The sequence below is a fragment of the Engystomops pustulosus genome, chromosome 1 (genome assembly GCF_040894005.1).
Source record: "Engystomops pustulosus chromosome 1, aEngPut4.maternal, whole genome shotgun sequence".
NCBI classification, from domain to species: Eukaryota; Metazoa; Chordata; class Amphibia; order Anura; family Leptodactylidae; genus Engystomops; species Engystomops pustulosus.
The window spans coordinates 208,357,339-208,377,920 of NC_092411.1; the positions used below are offsets into that span (position 1 = coordinate 208,357,339).

The 20,582-nt window shown below is 41.8% G+C and overlaps 1 protein-coding gene across 1 annotated transcript in view; it reads right to left on the reverse strand.

Annotated features, from left to right (window-relative positions):
• Window positions 1-18,234, reverse strand: part of MYOZ2 (myozenin 2) — a 74,235-nt gene extending 56,001 nt beyond the window's left edge. The window contains exons 1-2 of the mRNA XM_072119194.1: window positions 18,077-18,234; window positions 10,328-10,430 (exon numbers count right to left, since the gene is read on the reverse strand). Of these exons, the coding sequence (XP_071975295.1) occupies window positions 10,328-10,403 (76 nt within the window). The 5' untranslated portion in view covers window positions 10,404-10,430; window positions 18,077-18,234. The remainder of the gene's footprint in view (window positions 1-10,327; window positions 10,431-18,076) is intronic.
• Window positions 18,235-20,582: the final 2,348 nt, after the last annotated feature.

Genomic DNA, 20,582 nt, shown 5'->3' on the forward strand with positions numbered 1-20,582 from the left:
GGCCTTAAGGGACACAGAAGAGGCCAGAACTGGCACAGGACGAGGCAAATCCACACAGCGAGATTGGCAGTCGGGTCCCCACCGAAGGATCTCCCCCGTCTTCCAGTCAAGAACGGGTGCGTGGAACTGCAACCATGGTAGATCCAACAGGATGGAGTATGTGGAACGTGGAAGCACATAAAAGGACAGGCTCTCCTTGTGCAGCACACCGACTTGCACAGACAGTGGCTTGTTGCGGTAGTGGACCGGGTCAGAAAGGATTTGTCCACTGACGGAGGAGATGACCAACAGCCTTTCAAGACGGACCACAGGAAGGTGATGCCGGGAGACCAAGGCGGCATCCATGAAGTTCCCCGCGGAGCCTGAGTCCAAGAAGGCAGAGACCTGGATCTGGGTGCCGGTGCCCACGCTGAGAAGCACCGGTATCATCAAACGTGGAGAAGCTTTGCTCACACCTAGGGACGCTTCTCCCAAGAACCCTAGGTGCTGGCGTTTCCCAAAGGTTGGGGACGGATTGGGCAAGACCCCAGGAAGTGTTCAGGACTGGCACAGTAGAAGCAGAGGTTTCCCTGACGCCTTCTGATACGCTCCTGGGAAGAGAGTCTGAGCCTGTCCACCTCCATTGGCTCCTCCACGGGTGGTACATCAGGGGGCTGGAGCGGTCTTTGAAAAGCAGGAGCCAGGCGAGGAAATCGTCATGGGCGAACTTGCGGTTGCTCTAGGCGTAATTCCTCAGCACGCTCTCTAAATCGCACGTCAATCCGGGTGGCTAAGGTGATAAGACCACCCAGGGTAGACGGCAGATCCTGAGCGGCCAGAGCATCTTTAATATGAGGAGCAAGTCCCTTCTTGAAGGTTGCGGACAGGGCCGCATCGTTCCAGGAGAGTTCCGTGGCCAAGGTACGGAACTGGACCGCATATTCTCCCACGGATGAGCCGCCCTGGCGGAGATTCAACAGCGCAGTCTCAGCAGAAGAGGCCCGTGCAGGCTCCTCAAAAACGGACCGGAACTCCGCCAGAAATGCAGTGAGATTGTCTGTGACCGGGTCGTCTCTGTCCCAGAGAGGAGTAGCCCAGGCCAGGGCCTTACCAGAGAGAAGGCTGACGATGAAGGCCACCTTGGATCGTTCCGTGAAGAATTGAGACGGCATCAACTCAAAATGCAGGGAGCACTGGGTTATGAAGCCCCTGCAAGACTTGGGACCACCATCATACTTCCCGGGCATAGACAGCCGTAGCCTCGGTTCAGCGGCGGGAAGAGAAGCCGGGGTAGCGGGAGCCACTGGAGCTGCCTCAGGAACCTGTTGGTGCTGCTGGGTGGCCAGCAGCTGCTGCAGCATGGCGGTAACCTGTTCCAGCTGTTGGCGTTGAGCGACAGTCTCTCGGGATTGTTGACCCACGATGGCAGCCGGAGTCGGCCGAGTAGGAAGCGGCACCTCAGCGGGATCCATGACCGGATCTTACTGTCAGGCTTAGAGGTTGTGGATCCTGTGAACCACTGCGGACGATGGCACAAGCCACTACCTGGGACCGGAGTCTAAGTGGTACCCGGTTTTCACCAAAGCCCGCCACAAAGCGGGTTGGACTTGCTGCGGCGTGGTACCACCAAGTCGTTCCACAGGTGTGACTTGTCCGCAGTGGCAGCCAAGGTCGAGGTACAGAATCGGCAGGCAATCTCGTAGTCGGGGTCAGGCAGGAGGTCAGGACGGGCAGCACAGGTTCGTAGTCAGAGTCGTAGCAACAGGTCAGGACAGGCGGCAAAGGAGCGTAGTCAGAAACGGAACTGGGGTCACAACAGGAAATCTCAAGAACAGCACAAGGCATCAAATACAGCTTTCTCTAGGGCGCAAGGCACAAAGATCCGGCAAGGGTTACAGGAAGAGGCAGGGTTAAATAGTTTAAAGGGAAAAGACCAGCGCCAATTAGTGGCGTGCTGGCCCTTTAAATTTGCAGAACTTGCCGCGCGCGCGCCCTAGCTTTCGGGGACGCGCGCGCACAGCCGAAGGGGACGGAGCAGCTGCGGACGGAGCCGATGCCGGCGGGGCAGGAGCCGGGACCCGTGAGTAGCGCTTGCGGCGCGCTGGCGGGGGACCGACGGCACGGGTGAGCCCGCGATCCGCGACGGGGATCGCGGGACCACCCGTGACAGTACCCCCCCCTTCGGCCTCCCCCTTTTTCTGGGCTGGAGGAATCTCTGCAGGAGGTCCTGGTCCAGGATATTGTCCTCGGGCTCCCAGGATCTCTCCTCTGGCCCGAACCCCTTCCAGTCAACCAAGAGGAACCGCTTACCCCTTACAGTCTTGGCATCAAGGATCTCCTTTACCTCATAGATGTCAGAGGAGTCGGCCACCGGAGCAGGAGGAGACAGCTGTCGGGAAAAGCGGTTCAAGATGACAGGCTTGAGCAGGGAGACAATGTTAACAGAGTTGTCTATGTATTGAAAACATTTACAGGAGGAATAACAGACATAACACTCAATTCAGTATTTCAAGAAAAGCAACAGAATTGTTTTCAGAATAAACCATATTTCGGGGTCACACAGGAAGCACCCAAATACCAGACCTGAATTTAATGTATAGATCCACTCATCTCTTATTACAATTGCTTATTAAAATAAAACATGACAGATCTAAATCCTTCACTGTAGATTGAAAATGGCAGATATTGATGGCAATGGGACACCACCGTGAGTAATACATAAGCTTCTTCCTTTGCAACCCAATGTTTGTGGCTATATATGACTAACAGAAACACATTGAAGAATAAATGACAGCACTTTGCCATTATTTATTATTTATATGCCCTCTTGAGGCTTATGGAGGTCATGAAGCACAGGTCTCAATTCAGGAATAACCCCCCTCCGCCTCTTGCTCTTCCATAGCCAGTATCACTCATGCCGTGACACCATACACCTAAATGTTGTTTGTGTGCACATACATTTACAAATTCCATTAGTAAAAAATACTACATAGCAGAAAATATCACCTTTAGTAGAATTCTGCTACATTTGAACAAGCCCTAAAGGTTACACAAGCAAAAATGGAAATATTAACCATTAATATTCTAGTTTGTTCATGTATTTCAATGTCTTACTGTACATATTACAGATTTATAATAGTTTGATAAATTACCAGGGGCACACACTGTAAGATATACAGGTAGATTCTATTATTTTCCAGTTTCCTCAGAGTATAACTTTGTAGACCTTGTACGCTTTGTAGACATAAATTACTACATGTAGAAGTTAATTGAAGTTAAAATTCTTGGAAAAAATTCTTGCAGTTACTCATGTGATCTCCATTGGTAGATCCTGGAAGAAGCAAGGTCACATGAATATATTCACTAAGTCAAGGTCAATTTAATTGCTAGGAAGGTGAACATTGATATTATTACTCATTGGCATGTTATCCAATGCAGAGAATTAAACTGAAGGGTGATTAATAAAGTCCAATATAATGTACAGACGACAAGGTGAACTTATTGTATCCCATTCAATATATTGTCAATGATAAATTAAGATAAATCTGTACATTAGATCTAAATGAATATTGGACATTGGCTTTTGGTGGCTTAGAGGATCCCTAGCCTGTGATCAATCCAGATAAGATAATTGATGACAGTCAGGTCACAAAAAGTAATGAATGATATTTTCACAATCTATTTAGATATTTTTTTTTAATACATCAGTGCCACTTCTATATGTAATATAATTCTTTTAAAATTAAGCTTCACTTAGGTGGATGGATGCCTTGTGATTTCTATAGAAGGAATGAAAAAATGTGCAATTCCTGATGCGTCTCACAATTTGCGACTTTTTGGTTGTTTTTCCCCATGCCTGCCACTTTAAAAAAATGAACACAGCAAAGTGGAGCCAGTTATATTTACAAAAACTGACTGAAATCTGACAAGCTTAAATCTACAGCAGGCCATACAACATACCAGTCTTAATACATCAGCCCCTCTGTGTTTTTTCTGTTCTTTCTCCAGTAGTGGGCAGTGTATCCAAAAGCATTCACCCCAAACATATAAGCTAACCCATTCTCAACCACCCATGCAGCTTTTGTCGTTGGTCACTAAAGGGCCTTAGATTAAGCTAAGTTCTGCTTGGATCCCCCGCGCAGGGAAGAGCAGTGACTGCCCCTGAGTTAATAGTCTGGACTGGTATGACATCCAATACTGTAACCATCTGATCTACATACCAGGTAAGGGACAGGGATCCCTCTGTCCTCTTACCGGAACACTACTATGCGATTGTGGGGCGCCGTCTGCTCCTCTGGATACCTGCAGACCTAATAAAAGGCCTTGGGTCTGTCCTCAGAATTGCCTGCTCGATCCTTGCCTGTCAGCCTATGCACTAGCATGGTTATTGCAGTGCTTTAGTATGAACAAGTCAAAAGATGATCACATGAGCCATTACAGTACAAATCTACTGACCAATCTATAAAAATATAAAAATGGTTATTCCTGATGGTGAACCTCATAATGAAAAAAATGCACCCAAATGTCCGAATCACCACTTTTTGGTGTTTTAAAAATTTGAATAAAAAGTAATCAAAGGGTTACACCGTCCCTAAAATGGTAGCAATAAAAAATTTCAGCTCATCCCGGAAAAAAATTAAACCTTACCTTGCTCCATACACCTACGTAGGAAAAATAATATGGAATATGGAAAAATAAAGATTATTTTTTTCATACAAAAGGTTTTAACTTTTTAAAATCGCTCATTTAATAAAATAATAATAATGATAATAATAATTATTTATATAGCGCTTACAGATTACACAGCGCTGCACAAAGCATGGCAAATTTTCCCTGTCCCCAGGGGCTCACAATCTAAACTTTTTATAAACTTGGTATCCCTGTGATCGTACACAAAGAATAAATAAGAGATGTCATTTGGAGCGCACAGTGAAAGATGTAAAAATTGATTTTTGCAAGTGGGGAGCGAAAAAACAGAAAGAGGCACAAGAGGCATGGGCTAGTTTTCTGTCAGAGTTTGCAAGTTCCTTTCAGTGCAAACTGCTTGCACAGGTATTTTAAGTGTCTGAGAACATTTCTGACGCACGCAACACAATTGTGGCGCACACTGAGCTACTCTTCATGCGACACAAATTTTTACACTGAAGGGGGCGTTCCAGTGCTCAGTCGAACCATGCACCACATTTAACATACAGGGGCTCATTTACTTACCCGGTCCAGTTGCGATCCCGCGGCATGTTGTCCAACGAGGATTCGGGTTCTGCCGGGATCACTAAGTTCGTGTTCCCGATATCCAGTAGTTGTCACTGCTGCGCCGAGGTCCTCTGCATGTGAGTCCTTGATCTTGCGATACTTTTAGTTTTTTAAATTCCGCGGTTTTTCTGAATCCGTCGGGTTGTCCGACGTCCACGCCCCCCCGAAATCCGATCGCAATTGGATTTCCTAAATATCTGTAATCGACAATGTACAGAGACAGTGTTCAGAGATCAGGTGATGTCACCAGCTCTCTCTCTCTGCAAATCTCACGCAGCACAGCCCACAAATGTGCAAGACTTCTAGAGAGCCAGTGACGTCACTGACTCTCTGAACTCTATGTAGGAGGTTCCAGTAGGTTCGGGGGAAAATGAACCTCTGCTGCACCTGGTAGAAAATAGAAAAAAAATAGATGTGGTGGCAGTGATGGCCATTTTTCTCCAAAATGACAGATTATTGGGATACATGTACGGTAGGTCTAGACAGTACATAAAATGCCATGCACAATCCAATTTTTACTTGTACAGTCATTCTGAAGTTAGTAGTTTCTAGTTTAAAGATGTCTTTGTGTTTTTAGAACATGTTTTTAATTATCCCACACATCAGAGCCATTGATAAAGCTGTCGTCAGTGCTGGTCTCCAGGATTTTACAGATCGTTTCCTATATAGCTCTTATACCCCACCTTGCTGAGGAGAATATCATTTACTTCTGGGATTAACACAAGATGTAAGTGCCAAGTAGATGCCAGACACGCTAATCAAGATGTGTTAAGTGGCAAATATGTTTGCGTTGTGCACTTATTTCTATGCCATTTTGTAGTGGATGTTCATTCATACATTATATCCAGCTAATCTCTTTCCTGTCCACGACCTTAAGTAAAAACCAGCAACACCATGGCATGTGTGATATGGATTTCTAAAGTGTCAGCTTAGAGATAAGCCTGAATAATTTCTTATACAGTTGTGTCTCTGCTACGGATTCTAATTGTGTCTCATCTAGGTTTAGGCTGTGGGGCAAAAACCTATTTGTCAACATAAAATCCAGATATTTTCTTTCTGTTCAGAATATGGGAAGGCACAAAAATATTATTGGAAAATAAAAACTGAGTGTTAACTTATATTCAGCTCCTGATTGTCCATAATTTTCATCCATTTTTAAACCAATGTACGGTATGTAATTTTAATTAAAAGAGATTATCAGCTTCAAACTATAATGTAATCTGTAAATAAAAAGTTGAGCTGAGCATAATAATATATATTTTAGGGGGAAAGATTAAGTATAACTTTTATCCTTCACTGGGGCTGTCATGCAACACCATCAGCTCCCTGTTCTCCCTCTGCAGCCGCTAAGACACTACGGTGCATGTTTGACCTCGGTTTCTAAGGGCTTAAAAACCTGGGAGCCGAGCTTTCCGATCCTGGGTGTTAGTGCCAGGGCTGAGCTGTGGTAACACAGGCTGGCGCTGGCACAAGCTGGACCATGCAATCTTCTTCTGATGCAGCACCTGTGAAAGGCGTCTACGGTGGTCATAAAGGGTTAAAAGCATTGAGGGGTCATTAAGGTGTTAAAAGAAGCTATAGGATGTTTTTATTGCAGTGACCCAGAATATGATCCCTACTAATTTCTTCACTGCAACACATTCTTGCCATTAACCCCTAGCACACTTTTTATATTAGGCCCTGTCTGAATTTTGGTGTGTGGAATACAGACCTGTGATTTGGAATATACAGGCTTCATATTCCTGGTTTAGCCACATTACCACCAAAGGCCTGCCATCTAGCATCAGCCTGGAACCCTTACCAGTTGAGAGTGCCCAAGGAGTTCCTTGCTGTCAAGCTTTCTTACACAATCCCTGTCAGCCCTCATGGGAGTGGGAGGATTGCCATTATCCAGGAAAGGGCTACCATGACCACCATGAAGACCACTCTTCTCCTTGGCTGCAAGTCCCTATTTCCTGTTAGGCCCTGCTGGGCATGTTGCATTATCGGTGATAGACAGCTATCTATGTATGCACACTCTAGTCATCTAGTCTAGTCATCCAGTCAAGGGGCATTCTAGCAATTGATTGACAACAATTCTATGAATATCTGTGCATACACAGATATCTGTCAACCACCAGTAGGACAGCCCCCTGACTAGATGACAATTCATTCAGAGATAGCCCTCTATCATTGATAGGACCACCCTCTTCCTTAGACGGCTGATACAAGCATACATGAAAAGTTAAGATCTACTTAGTTCCTCCTGCCTTATATCAAGGGGTAAGTGAAGCTGCTTGGCACCAATTTAATCTGTATCGGGCTCTTACTTTAAAGGAAACAATCGAAAAACAAAGAAATCTATAAATACTCACCTCTGCTTGTCTTAAACCCTTAAACCACCAGGTACGAAAATTCACTAAAAATGCCCCATTAACTCCTTACAGCATTTGGACGTTACTGTACGTCCAGCAGTGGAGGGGGTGTATGAAGTGGGGTCATACCCAGCGGGTGTTTGCTGCACAATGGAACAAGCATCAATCGCGGGTGTTAACCCTTTGATTGCTGGTGGCAAAGCGGATGATTTGCAAAATCCCAATATACTGCCATACTGTAGTATGGCAGTATATGGTAGGATCAATAAGACAACCTACAGTTAAAGTACCCCAGGACGTCTGAAAAATATTAAAAAAAAAAATAAAAATAAAAAATGTTTAAAAATGAAAATAAAAATTAAAAATTCAAATCACCCCCCTTTCCCTAGAACTGATATAAATATAAATAAACAGTAAATATCATAATGTCTGATCTATCAAAATTTTATAACATGTGCCCAGGGTTTAACGGAAAATAGCGCCCAAAGTAAAAAATACCACTTTTTGCAAAAGAAATTAAATGAAAAGTGATCAAAAGGCTGTACAGTCCTCAAAATGGTAGCATTGAACATCATAAAAGTTCGCAAAAAATGACACCGTCCACAGCTCTATACACCAAAGTATGAAAACGTTATTAACTGCCAGAAGACGGCAAAATGAAGAATTTTTTTTGTACAGGAGGTTTTAATTTTTGCTAATGTATGAAAACATTATAAAACCTATACAAATTTGGAATCTCAGTGATAGTATTGACCCAAAGAATGTAGTAGACATGTCATTTGGGGCGCACAGTGTAAGCTGTTAAATCCAAGCCCACAAGAAATTGGTGCAAATGCGTTTTTTCATAATTTTCACTGCATTCAGTTTTTTTTTCACGCTTCCCAGTACACAGCATAGAATATTAAATACCATCAGTATAAAGTGCAATTTGTTATGCAGAAAACCAGCTCATACACAGCTCTTTACATGGAAAAATAAAATTTTTTTAGATTTTTGAAGGTGGGTAGTGAAAAATGATAACGCAAAAACGAAAAAGGGCCTGGTCAGAAGAAGAAGGATAAAGCATCTTGAGCTACTCCTGTGCTGCACTTGGGCGCCACAAGTGAAATCTATGCCAGGTCCAGTTAGCTGCATATTTAAGCTATAACCTTGGAAGAGGTTTTGGAACAGGTTGGAGTCCATTTAGCTGGCCATTTCCCTGCCCTGCTTGTGGTGCTAACTTCACAAATTCTATGTCATGTGGCAGGAACTTTTTCTTGTGGGATTTTATCCAAAAATCTGGCACTAATGGCATGATATATCAGCTCCAATATTGTCCTCCAAGTGGCCACAAACACAGGAGGTCTCAGCACGGCTGTGGAATATGACTAGCTAGTATTTAGATCAGTTAATTGTAACTGTGAACATTTCAAAGACTTTCATACCATAAGAATCATTAGTGAATCTAGTTTGCTTGTTACCATCTATCATCTTGTAGGTACAGTGGTGAGGAAAATGGGACTGAATGTTCCAAGCTTCATAGTTGTGATAATTCCTATGCTATGACCCTAGCAACCGCTCTCAGGTCTGGGATGCCAAAAAAAACTAAAGAAACAAGAAGCAAACTGACATAACCATTAATCGGGGGATTTGTTCCTTGGGCTATAGCTCTATGTCTAAAACTTAGAAGAATGACAATTAGGGTAGAACGGACCCAAACTGTGCCAATTTTGGCTGTTTCGGTCCCACATACCCAACCCTGAACTTCCTCAGGGATCTGGCGCTTGCAGGCTTCCACTTACTAACTTACTGCCACTACACGCTGCAATTCTGTGCACCACCATTTTAGGTAGGACTGGCGATCCCTATTGACGTTACTGATTTAGATTTAATAACCACCGGCGACTTTTTTAGCACCAGTTGCTGGATTCAGTTTCGGTCCAGGTCTGAGTCTGGGTAAGAATTCGACCGAACCTGAACTTATAAGGGTCTTCTCGTCACTATGTACAATATACTAATATGTTGTAAAAAAATGTACACACATTTATTATATTTTTAATTTAATTTTGGGCTGGCTGTAAAGGGGGATAATGGCCTTAGGATGATATAAAGCACACTCTGGTCTGGGCTTAATACCTTTATTTATGCAGTTTGTATTGGTTTTAGTTGTACAGATTGTGACCTGTATTTGTTTAGAGGGGGTCAATACAGTATGTGATCGTCCCATCTATTGAGAGCACACACCAGGGACTTCAAGAAAAGCTTTAAGAAGAGGATCGGCTCTGGCTCAGCTGTCTGTAAGTGGTGGAAAGGGAGAGTATATGATTTCCCTCAGCAACCCGACCACATAGTTTACTACTGGCTGTAGTGTTTGCCCTGCATTTCATGTTAACAATGTACAGTGTTTGGATATAACTTAATACAGATATTATGAATGAGTGGTATCTGTATTTATTTAATGCTATGCAGACTTAATTTCAGTGATATGTTTGATCATTCACCCATGAGATCCCTACTATGAAGTTGTTTATAGTGGTAACCCTAAAGACAAAGATGAAAGTCAATCCAAGTAGACTATCTGTCAGCTGTTACTAAGGTTCATTCCATTACAGCAGTTGTTCAGCTGAAAATAGATCTGAAATTGACAACTACAAAAGGCTCAGCTACCGAGGGAAGCATGATATTCTAACAGATTATATATGGATAACAATACATTCATTACTTTTCATTTTAGATAAACTGATTTAAAACTCTTTATGTACCGATTCCCTGAATTTCCATCATTATGGCTGAGGCTTGTGCACGTCTTTCTTTTTGTAGGGCAGTTTGCGATAACATTGTCTTCTTTATACCGGTTACTGTACACTGAAAAAATGGAAAAAAAATGGAAAAACAATGTAAATAGAAATTACAGACCTACAGCTTTACAAGAGCTCACAACAACCGATCAGATAGTATAGATTTTAATGTAAACAGATGGACATAGAAGGAATGCCCAGTAATGGCCCTGACAGCACTTTCTAGCACATGCTTATACTTGTAAAAGTCATAAAACAATATTAATTATCAATATTAGCACAAGAAACATAATAAAATATGATTACGGTATATTCTCAGAACTTTGTAAATGCATTGTTTGTGCAACTGCAAAACAATGGGACACATGTATCATAGCATACAAAAATTTGGTTCACTCCGGCACAGAGAAATCCTTAAAACTTCAAATCTTTATTTTCCAAAACTTCAGAGAATGAATAAAAGAAGCAAACATCCACTTACTCATCACCTAGTATTATTTCTGTGGAAAAAAGGGACTACGCGTTTCAGGTATAACGTACACCCTTAATCATGTATCATAAGTCCACATTTGTCCATATGTTTTTTGGGACTTTTCTTGGTTTTTCTGCTGGTCAGATGTATCCTACCAGTTTTTTCCTTATTGATATGTGTGGCATTTGGTCTGTAGTGAATTTGTGGCTTTTTAAAACAAAAGTCGCAAACAGTTCCCTGGCTAATATCTACGCCTGGTCAGGAGCACCCGTACATTTGCACAAAAATTTGCGACTTTTTTGTGACTTTTTAAACTTTCACATCTGGATTCAGGGGATAACCCAGGGAACACTGCAGAAAACTAGACAATGGCGAACAAAAAGTTGCAAATGAGCACAAGAACCATGAAAAGTCTCAAAAATTATAGTATAAAGGCAAACCAAAAGTTTGAGACATGTGCCCCAATGGCTAAAAACCTATTAAATCAACCATATAAAAATATACTCATATTTATTATATTTGACTTTGGTTCGTATGAAGGGGCGAATATGGCCTGTGGCGAATGTGGCCTGTTTAACAACTATTAGTACTACCCCAACATGATAATTGCTGGGGCATTGACAAGAAGCAATGTGAAAGCAGATATTACACCTAGCTCCATAAAGAGCACCTTCACCAGCCTCAACAATAGGCACTGCTTCTAGTCTAGCACTCCTGAGTATTCACTATCATTATTTTCAGATCTCTACTGTCAGATGGGCAAATCCAAACTTCAGTACCTAATAGACTCTCTGCTGTCATACAACAATAATGGCATTGATTCCTCAGGAAGAGTGAGGGATACAGAGAAAATTCCAACTGTGTCAGAATCAGCAGAGTGGCACTTATTAGAGGATACAAGGAGTTGGATGAAAAGGAGTTGATGAAAGTCGAGAAAGATACGCTTCAAAGAGGTTCTCTGAGATCCTCTTTTTTTGTGTGCCATCTGTTTAATGACACATGCAGCCAATCACCGGTCGCAGGACGCTGTTAAAGGAAATCTACCATTTGCTTTTATGCATTGTGAACCAAACATACCTTGAGAATGCTGTAGCTACACTGATGCAGAAACATATCTTGTTTAATCCCAGAACTGCTCAAAAAAATTTAGGACCTTGGGAAAGCTGGGTTGTATGTAGGCTGCCAACATAAACAACATCAACCTGAGCTGGATCACTCATACACAACATTTGGGGGATGGTGCAGCAATTGATTACTTCTGCCTGTCAGGGACAACACAGTGAATACAGTGTTCTCTGAAAAAGGGCATAATTAGGGCGAGTAGAAGTGCCAGGCCAACCACTGAAGTGACAGAGCCTCATTATCATAATTTTGTAATCTTTTTTTCAGCAAAACCACTCAGTTCAGGGATTAAACAAGATATGTTTCTGCATCAGTGTAGCTACAGCATATTCAAGGTATGTATAATGCATAAAATCAAATGGTAGATTTCCTTTAAAGGACATCTACTATTGGATTCCCTGATGGTAGATGATTTCTACTAACTTCCCCCTTCCGTTCCCCTTTGCAGTAATCTGATTTCAGTAAAGACAAGAACGGCCGCATTTAGAAGAAACAAAGGTTTCTAAAATATTCAAATGAGCCCGAGGTGCTCTACACTAGTGTGGACAGGACAAGGCAAGACAAGAGCAGTGAATAAATTAATAGAAAGAAGAGCACCTGAGGCTCATTTAGATATTTTAAAATCTTTTTTTTCTTCTAAATGCGGCAGCTCCTGTCTATAATGAAATGAGATTACTGAAAAAGGGAGGGGAGGTGAGTATAAATCATCTAGCATCCGAGAATCTAATGGTAGATGTCCTTTAATGTGGCCGGAATTATGGAGGATTTATCAGGTGAATAATGATCCGTTTTTTATTTTGGAACACTCCATTATAATCCGAGAACATCCATAAGTGTAGTATAATGTAATCTCAGATGCAAGGAGATGAAGAGTCCTAAGAGCTCAAAGCTAACTGAGATACGGGGCTAGTAGTGCTGAGGGTCATGGCAGCTGGATGTAGTCTGTCCAAGGCTGCCACATTTTGTAAAACGTCTCCATGTGATCACCCCGTATTGCGAGATCTTTCATAAAGTAACATCTGCGAGACCCTTGCCTTCACGTGGTCTGCTGACAGGAACAAGGACTTCCAGTGGGCTGCGATATGAATTCTGGCTGCCATACAGGTAAATTGACACATCTTCTGAGCTTGATATTTAAACTTCTGCGGTTTATCCACCAACAACAGGCCTGACTCCCATCGGGTCTGGAAGGGCAATTTCTGATCCCTAGGTAGTTGATTCAGTATCCAATATATAGAGGACAAAACAGCTGTAGACAGCGTTTTTGCAAATAATCTCAAAGTACATCATGTCTGGGAGGGGAGTCTGAGGGCACAGAGAACTACTGAAATGGAGCAGCTGCCCTATTTTGTACCTGGGAGATTATGGGTTACTGACATTCCCCCAACTCCCTTATGTAGGTGCATCAGGCAAAACTTGATCCTAGGCTTCCTGCCACCCATATAAAAGTAAAGATGGCCTTCTGTAAATCTTGTAGGGCCTTGACAGGGACATGAATGGGAGAGCTAACGTAACAAGTACATGATTTAGGTAATGTGTTCATCTTTATGGTGTTAATGCACCCTACCCAAGATATGGTGGAGGTATCTCAGTTAGCAAAGTCAAATTGAAGTTGCCGAAACATTCGCAGGAAGTTAGCTGAGGGTGGGAGGCAATGTTGCAGAAGAGTGCTTCAGATTTATTAAAGTTTACACTTAAGTCAGAAGCTCGAGCAAACCTATCCATCGCCGCAGAAAGGTTAGGCAGAGGCTTAGTTATAGTCAGAAGCAGAATAGATTCCCCTTGTATTGGCTGCCCCCCCAGTTGAAGTCCTGCAATGTTCGGATTAACCCTGATCAGTTCAGCCTTGCCTGGTGGTCAGGGGCTTCTGCGTGGCTGAAGGGAAGGAGTGTAATTGTTTAATAAGGGAAAGGAAAAGACTAGAGATGAGCGAGTATACTTGTCCGAGTATACTGCTCGGTCGAGTATTAGCATACTCGGACCAGCTCGTTACTCGGACGAGTATCTCGCCAGCTCGAGTTCGAGCATTAAATTAATAAAACACAGTGAAGAACAGTGTTTACACTGTTCTTCAACACATTACACATGTCTACAGATGTTTTCCTTGTAAGAACACATCGAAATAACACTATTCTTCACTTTGCAGGTGTTCGCGCGTGTCTCCCGCTAAGTCAGGAGATGTGCACGAACATCTGGAATGTGAAGAATAGCGTTCTTTCAATGTGTTCTGCATTTAAATGCTGCCGTGTTCACTGTTTTCCCAGTTTTTATTCTATTCTTCACTTTGCAGATGTGCGAGCGTGTCTCCGAACTTATCGGAAGACACGCACGCACATCTGCAAAGTGAAGAATAGAATAAAAACAGTGAAAACAGTGAACACAGGAGCATTTAAGTGCAGAACACATTGAAAGAACACTATTCTTCACATTGCTGATGTTCGTGCACATTTCCTAACTTAGCGGGAGACACGCGCGAACACCTGCAAATTAAAGAATAGTGTTTTTTTAATGTATTCTTGCAAGTAAAACATCTGGAAACATGTGTAATGTGTTCTGTAACACTGTTCTTTTAATGTGTTCAATGTGTTCAGTGAAAAAATGCTTGGGTCTCCCATTGACTTTAATGTGGCTCGTTATTCGGTATGAGCACTCGAGCATCGGGAAAAGTTTGTACCGAATAACGAGCACCCGAGCATTTTAGTGCTCGCTCATCTCTAGAAAAGACCTCTGATACTGAACCCATCCTAGCATAGAAAATAAGAACGGCCTAATTACGCTATCAAAGGCCTTTTTAATGTCTAGGGCCAGAACCACCATGGGAGTTTTAGAGACATTAGACTGCTGGATAAGGTTTAGTACTTTTCTAACATTATCGGGAGCTTGCCTAGATTGAACGTAGCCCACTTGATCTTTGTGAGCTAGAGATGGGACAATATTGTTCAGTCTTTTAGCCAGAATACCTGTTAGAAATGTATTATCAATATTCAATAGGGAACTAGGTCTATAGTTCTTAGGGGATGTGTGGTTTTTTGGGGGTTTGGGGATTACGGTATGTGCCTCCAGAAGGGTCTCCAGGGGCGATCGACCCTCTGTTAAAGCATGCAAAGTTTTCTGCAAGAGCTTCACATTAAACCTTTTTAAAGGGAATCTTTTAAAGGGGTTTTACCCCTAACTCACAGCTCTCTCAGGGAGGGTATGAACTATCCTATATTTATCCAATATGTTTCAAATACAGGACTGAGGAAAATACAGGCACAAGCATGACAGCATAGATATAAAGTACATTAGGACGTTTGCTAGCTCAGGAAAATACGACACATTTACGCCCATATTTCCCTAGTCATGTTAGGGTATAAGGCCTCATAAACACAAATGTATATAGGTCAGGTCCTGCTCTATCCCTGTACTGCACTGTTTATGTTATAAAGATGAACTACACATCGGTAAGTGCCGCCTCTATTCTATTTGATCTATATACATGAGTGGACTATACCTTTCCAGCAGAGCACCACTGCTGATACCTTGTGGAGTGACTGACATTGCTTTTCTGACCTGACTTCAACCCAGGTCGGCTGTGGGGGTCAGGTACATATGGATAGTGCCAAGAACTTGCTTCTTTTGTTGGCTCATAAACACGACTGTTTTTTCCTTAGGTGATACGGCTGAGACTGTCTCATGGCTCCATGCTTTTCTATGGGCTTAAAAATAAGGCAGAGGATTTCTCAGCCCTGTGTCTCAGCCTAGTGCCCCTGAGAAAAAAACTCAATGCAGGTCCTATTCTTGGCGGCTCTGCTCTCCCATAAGAGCTGTAAAAAATATGACCGACACACAGTGTGTCATCCATGTGTCATCACTATTTGCGGTGTGTTGCTAGGTAGCAGATACTGGGCCATGGAGTAGCCCTAGCTCCTAGTGCCCGGCCAGGCTAGTACACGCCTAGGAAGTAGCCCCCTGCAGTTAATTTACATATTGCTAAAATAAAGTTTTTAACATGTTAGGTTAGGTTTCAGGATTATTAAATTGCAGATTAGGGCACAGGCAGGCAGGAGGAATCCACCATCAGGTCTACATTTGATGGTAGATTCCTTATGGTAGGTTTCCTTTAAGATACCATTATACCTGTTATAGCTACTGTGTGCCATTGTTGACTTTTCAATAGTTGTAGTTATGTATACGTATAAATGATACAATTTAATGTAATGTAATACTCAAGGACAAATAAGATATGTAGGATGTAACACATTTCACTATAATGTCTTATAAGAATTTGGAGATATATAAATAAACTGTAATCCCCCAGGGTAGGGCAATTTTTCCTGTACAGGAGGTTTACATGCAGCAGTGGGCTTTTTGCTCCATTACAACATCTCTTACTAAGAAAAAGGCTAAGTACAGTGAGCAGAAAAATCTGCCTTAAAAACAATTGATTTCAATTAATAATCATGCACATCTGTCCACATGTTACCGCCTCCTTAGGGACGGCAGATGTTCAGGAAATGAGTGTGTCAAAATTTTAGACTAAAATAGAATTGTAGGACTGTTGAATGCCCCTGAGTTGTACATGGGTTGACACTGTGCTAATTAAATTCAGCTTCCTTCTGACATTATATGGGATGAATTTAGAACTGTAAATATTTCCAGAGATTTAAGTAAAACTACAATCCTCATATATGTTATTTAAATAAGACATAATTATATGTATTATCCAAATGACTCAGAAACAAATGGGAACTGTGATGTGTCCTTTGTCAACACTATCTAATCATGGTCAGATTTCTGCATAGAGATAAACAAAGATTTTAGAGATGTGAGATATATATTATATGTTTTGGTCCCCAAAAATGTATGGGTATACAGTTGCTTACTGTTCTTCCCACATGCATATACAGGTATAATAAAATGTGCACTCAAATATAATTTTCAGTACAGCTAAAATATGATAAAAAATTTTAATATCTGTTTATCTATTAGGGTATATATGTACGATAGTTTATAGATTAGAAGATTTGACTGTATTTCAAGCAAAAGATACATAAAATCAAATGCAACCCCCCTGTCTTGTACATGGGAGTTAATACACTGCAAAGATATTGACAATGCTGTAAAGCATAGCAAGGGTTACTTTTGTTTATTTGCCTGCAGTTATATGTTCTGCATTAAAGTGATGTTTCAATTGTTACATCATATTATGTGTTACAAGGCTTTTGCACTTTGCGAGAAGATGCTTTTGTATTTCTGTTCTAACAAACATGAGTCACGCATTACATTTGTGCAGCCTCTGGAAAATAACAGCTGAATCCAATACAGTGACAGAAATACAAAGCTAAAGCTGTGGGAGTTGATCATTGTGATATTTTGCATCATAATGGACCAAGCTTATTAATACATACAATGTGTGTGTGTGTGATGTGCTCACATCTCCAACATAGCCGTGTTCCAGAAGTTCAAAGGCATAGGTCGGGCAGGAAGGGGTTAATTTATTAATTCTCACCCTGGAATAAACTATAAACATCTTATTTGCAATCCACCAAATACATGGTATTTTGCTACTTTATGAAATCACGTGACTTTTAGCATTTCATAAATAGAACTTGATATTCCTATTTAGAGCAAGTAACAAAAGTAGTTGCTTAGCAACATACTCTTCATAACTGGCCAAGTTCTTAACAACTTCTATAAACCTTCAAAATTGTAGAGGTCTGCCCATTGTGCAGATTCACCAAGATTGAGCTTCACCTGTTACTGCTTCTGACAGAAGCTTATTACAGGCAAACGTTGCCCCTCGTATGACAAATAAACAAGTGTCTAACAAAATAATTTCAAGATTGGGAGATTAGTAGAGAAATAATGATGGATCTGATTATAATGATGATGCTTCTATTATGTCATGTAGCCTGGTATCTGGCAGAGATTGTACTTTGTATATCATTGACCTTCAGATGTTTTTTAAACTTCCTATTACTACATTCGAGCAACACCAACTTCTCCACTACTAAGTAGGAGCAAAAGTTACAACTAAAATTTGACAGTTGCTATGTAAGTAACCATAAGACCCTATGCAGATTAGAGGCGCAGTCTCTACATTATATTGGAACAATAGTTTAGGTTCTAGTTCTTACCTGTGCCTTACTGATGGAAACCAACCAGGCAGTTTGAATGGATTGCTCCTACTGTGCTACAAGTGGGAATGACCTTCCTACTCCGGGACAGACTTTCCATGCATAGTAACTGGTATGGAGGCAAAGCAGAGGGTCTCAAGCATTCTACACAGCCTGGCATCTCAATGACATCAGCTGTCTAAATATAGATTTAACACTCCTGACTCTTATACCTCATAAAAATAGTATGATTGAAAACTTGAAATGTATTTCTCCCTTTTATTCACTCGATATCAATAGTGAAAAGTGATCGGAGTAATGGGGACAGAATATGAAGCCACATGGGTAAAGATCAGAGTGTTATTCTGTGGTAGACCATAACAATGTGCTGCAGTGTCACATGGTATTTCGCACTTTGGAGGTCATCTGTCAAATCTTTTTTCTCTTGTAATGTGAACTGCACTTGTGTTCTGGCAGTGCCTTCTACTCTGTTGTCCATAAATAATCCTGCAAACCACTTTTGTGCTAGACATTAATATTCACAATGAAACAGAGTCATGTATGTTCATACATTGCAGAACTTGCAGAAATTTTGAAACTATTGTTTTTAGTGCATGCTCTAAAAACAAGAGACTCCATGCATTGCTCAGGAATCCCTGCCTCGTCACTGGTCGGTCTATGAAATGCACCCAGCCAACAGTCTGTTTTTTGCAGACTGACCATGGTGATGTGCAGCTGGCCTAAGTTGGACAACAAAAATTATGTCACTATAAACCTTCTTCTTACCACCTAAAGGAGTTCTCAAGTGCATTGTCTGTGCTGATGCATGATGGGAATGTATATAACTAAGAATATGAAAGCTAACATGGTGTCCAACCAGTGCCTCATGATAAACCGTACTGAAGGGATACCTGTGAATATCCAAGGACGAACCGTGGAGTATAACACTGAGGTGCAAGGATGAAAAACAGTGCTTGACTGTTTCTTTAAAGGGAACCTGTCAACAGCAATGGCCTAATAACCCACGAACAGTATGTTGTCAAGCAGCTTAACACCTTCCAGATCACGTGTCTTTCATCGCCCAGTCTGGTGCCCTCAGCCAGAAATGAAGTAAAATGTAAATGGTTGTATAAAATCAGAGATTTTAACACTGAAGTCAAGCTCTCTCCTACTCAGACAACCCCCTGCACTGTAATTGACTATATTCTGAAGTCTGAGGCATGATTTCAATCATATAGGAGTAGGTGTTTAGAGCTTGACTTCAGTGTTAACCTCTCCTCCCCCTTGACTTTATAAAACCAATTTACAGCTCACTTCAAAGTTGATTTTCTAGATGGTACCACTACACTGAACCATGAAACATACAAAAAATAGAAGTTGTTACTCTTCTTGACAATATTCTGGCAGAAGTGTATCAGGGCAATTGCTGATGACGGAATCCCTTTAAAAGCCTTTTCCAATAAAGACAATCCCTGGGTTATGTACACAATGGGGCAGATTTACTTACCCGGTCCATTCGCGATCCAGCGGTGCGTTCTCTGTGCTGGATTCGGGTCCGGCCGGGATTTAATAAGGTAGTTCCTCCGACGTCCACCAGGTGGCGCTGTTCTGCTGAAAAGCATCTGAATGCGCCGGAATACACCAGCTCGGACCAAGTGAAGGTAAGCGCTTCCCAAGCGACACTTTTTCGGTTTTTAAATGCGGCGGTTTTTCCGAATACGTCGGGTTTTCGCTCGGCCACGCCCCCCGATTTCTGTCGCGCGCATGCCGGCACCGATGCGCCACAATCCGATCGCGTGCGCCACAATCCCGGGGCAATTCAGGTACAATCGCCGCAAATCGGAAATATTCGGGTAACACGTCGGGAAAACGCGAATCGGGCCCTTAGTAAATGACCCCCAATAGGTTCTTTAGGTTCATTCTTAAGTGGAATTGTATATTTTATAATTGTAACTCTAGACAAAAATTTTCTTTGTCCCTGTTTACTTTGAAAAAAAGGTGCCAAGTTTTTCCATGCTCCATTCAACTATGTGGCTCTGTCACAGGTAGTTGTGGGCCACTAGACGCCTTTCTTGTGAGGGGTCCAATGAAACAAAGCATCAGATTCAAGTCTTTGTTATTTCAGAAAACCTCCAGGTAATGATCCATTATAATTGAGCCTGGAGGTTTTATTCTTTTGCAAAATATTCCTGATAAAAAATTTAATTGGATATGTCTCTATGGAAACAAATAACACACTTGCAGCTGAAAGATCCCAATGCAAAATTGTCAACAGGTCCAGCAACTATATTGTAATATGTACTAGTCCTTTAAGGCTCCTGGTCTTAAAATATTATAAAACCTATATAGATTTGGTATCTCCAACCCAAAGAATAAATGGGAGGTGTACAGTGAAAACCATAAAAACAGAGCCCTCAGGAAAATGGTGCAACGTATTGGATTTTTTAAATAGCTTTGCAGTACATATGGAATATTAAATGTTGTCCCTAGGAAGTACAATTTGTTTTATGCAGAAATTTAGTCCCCA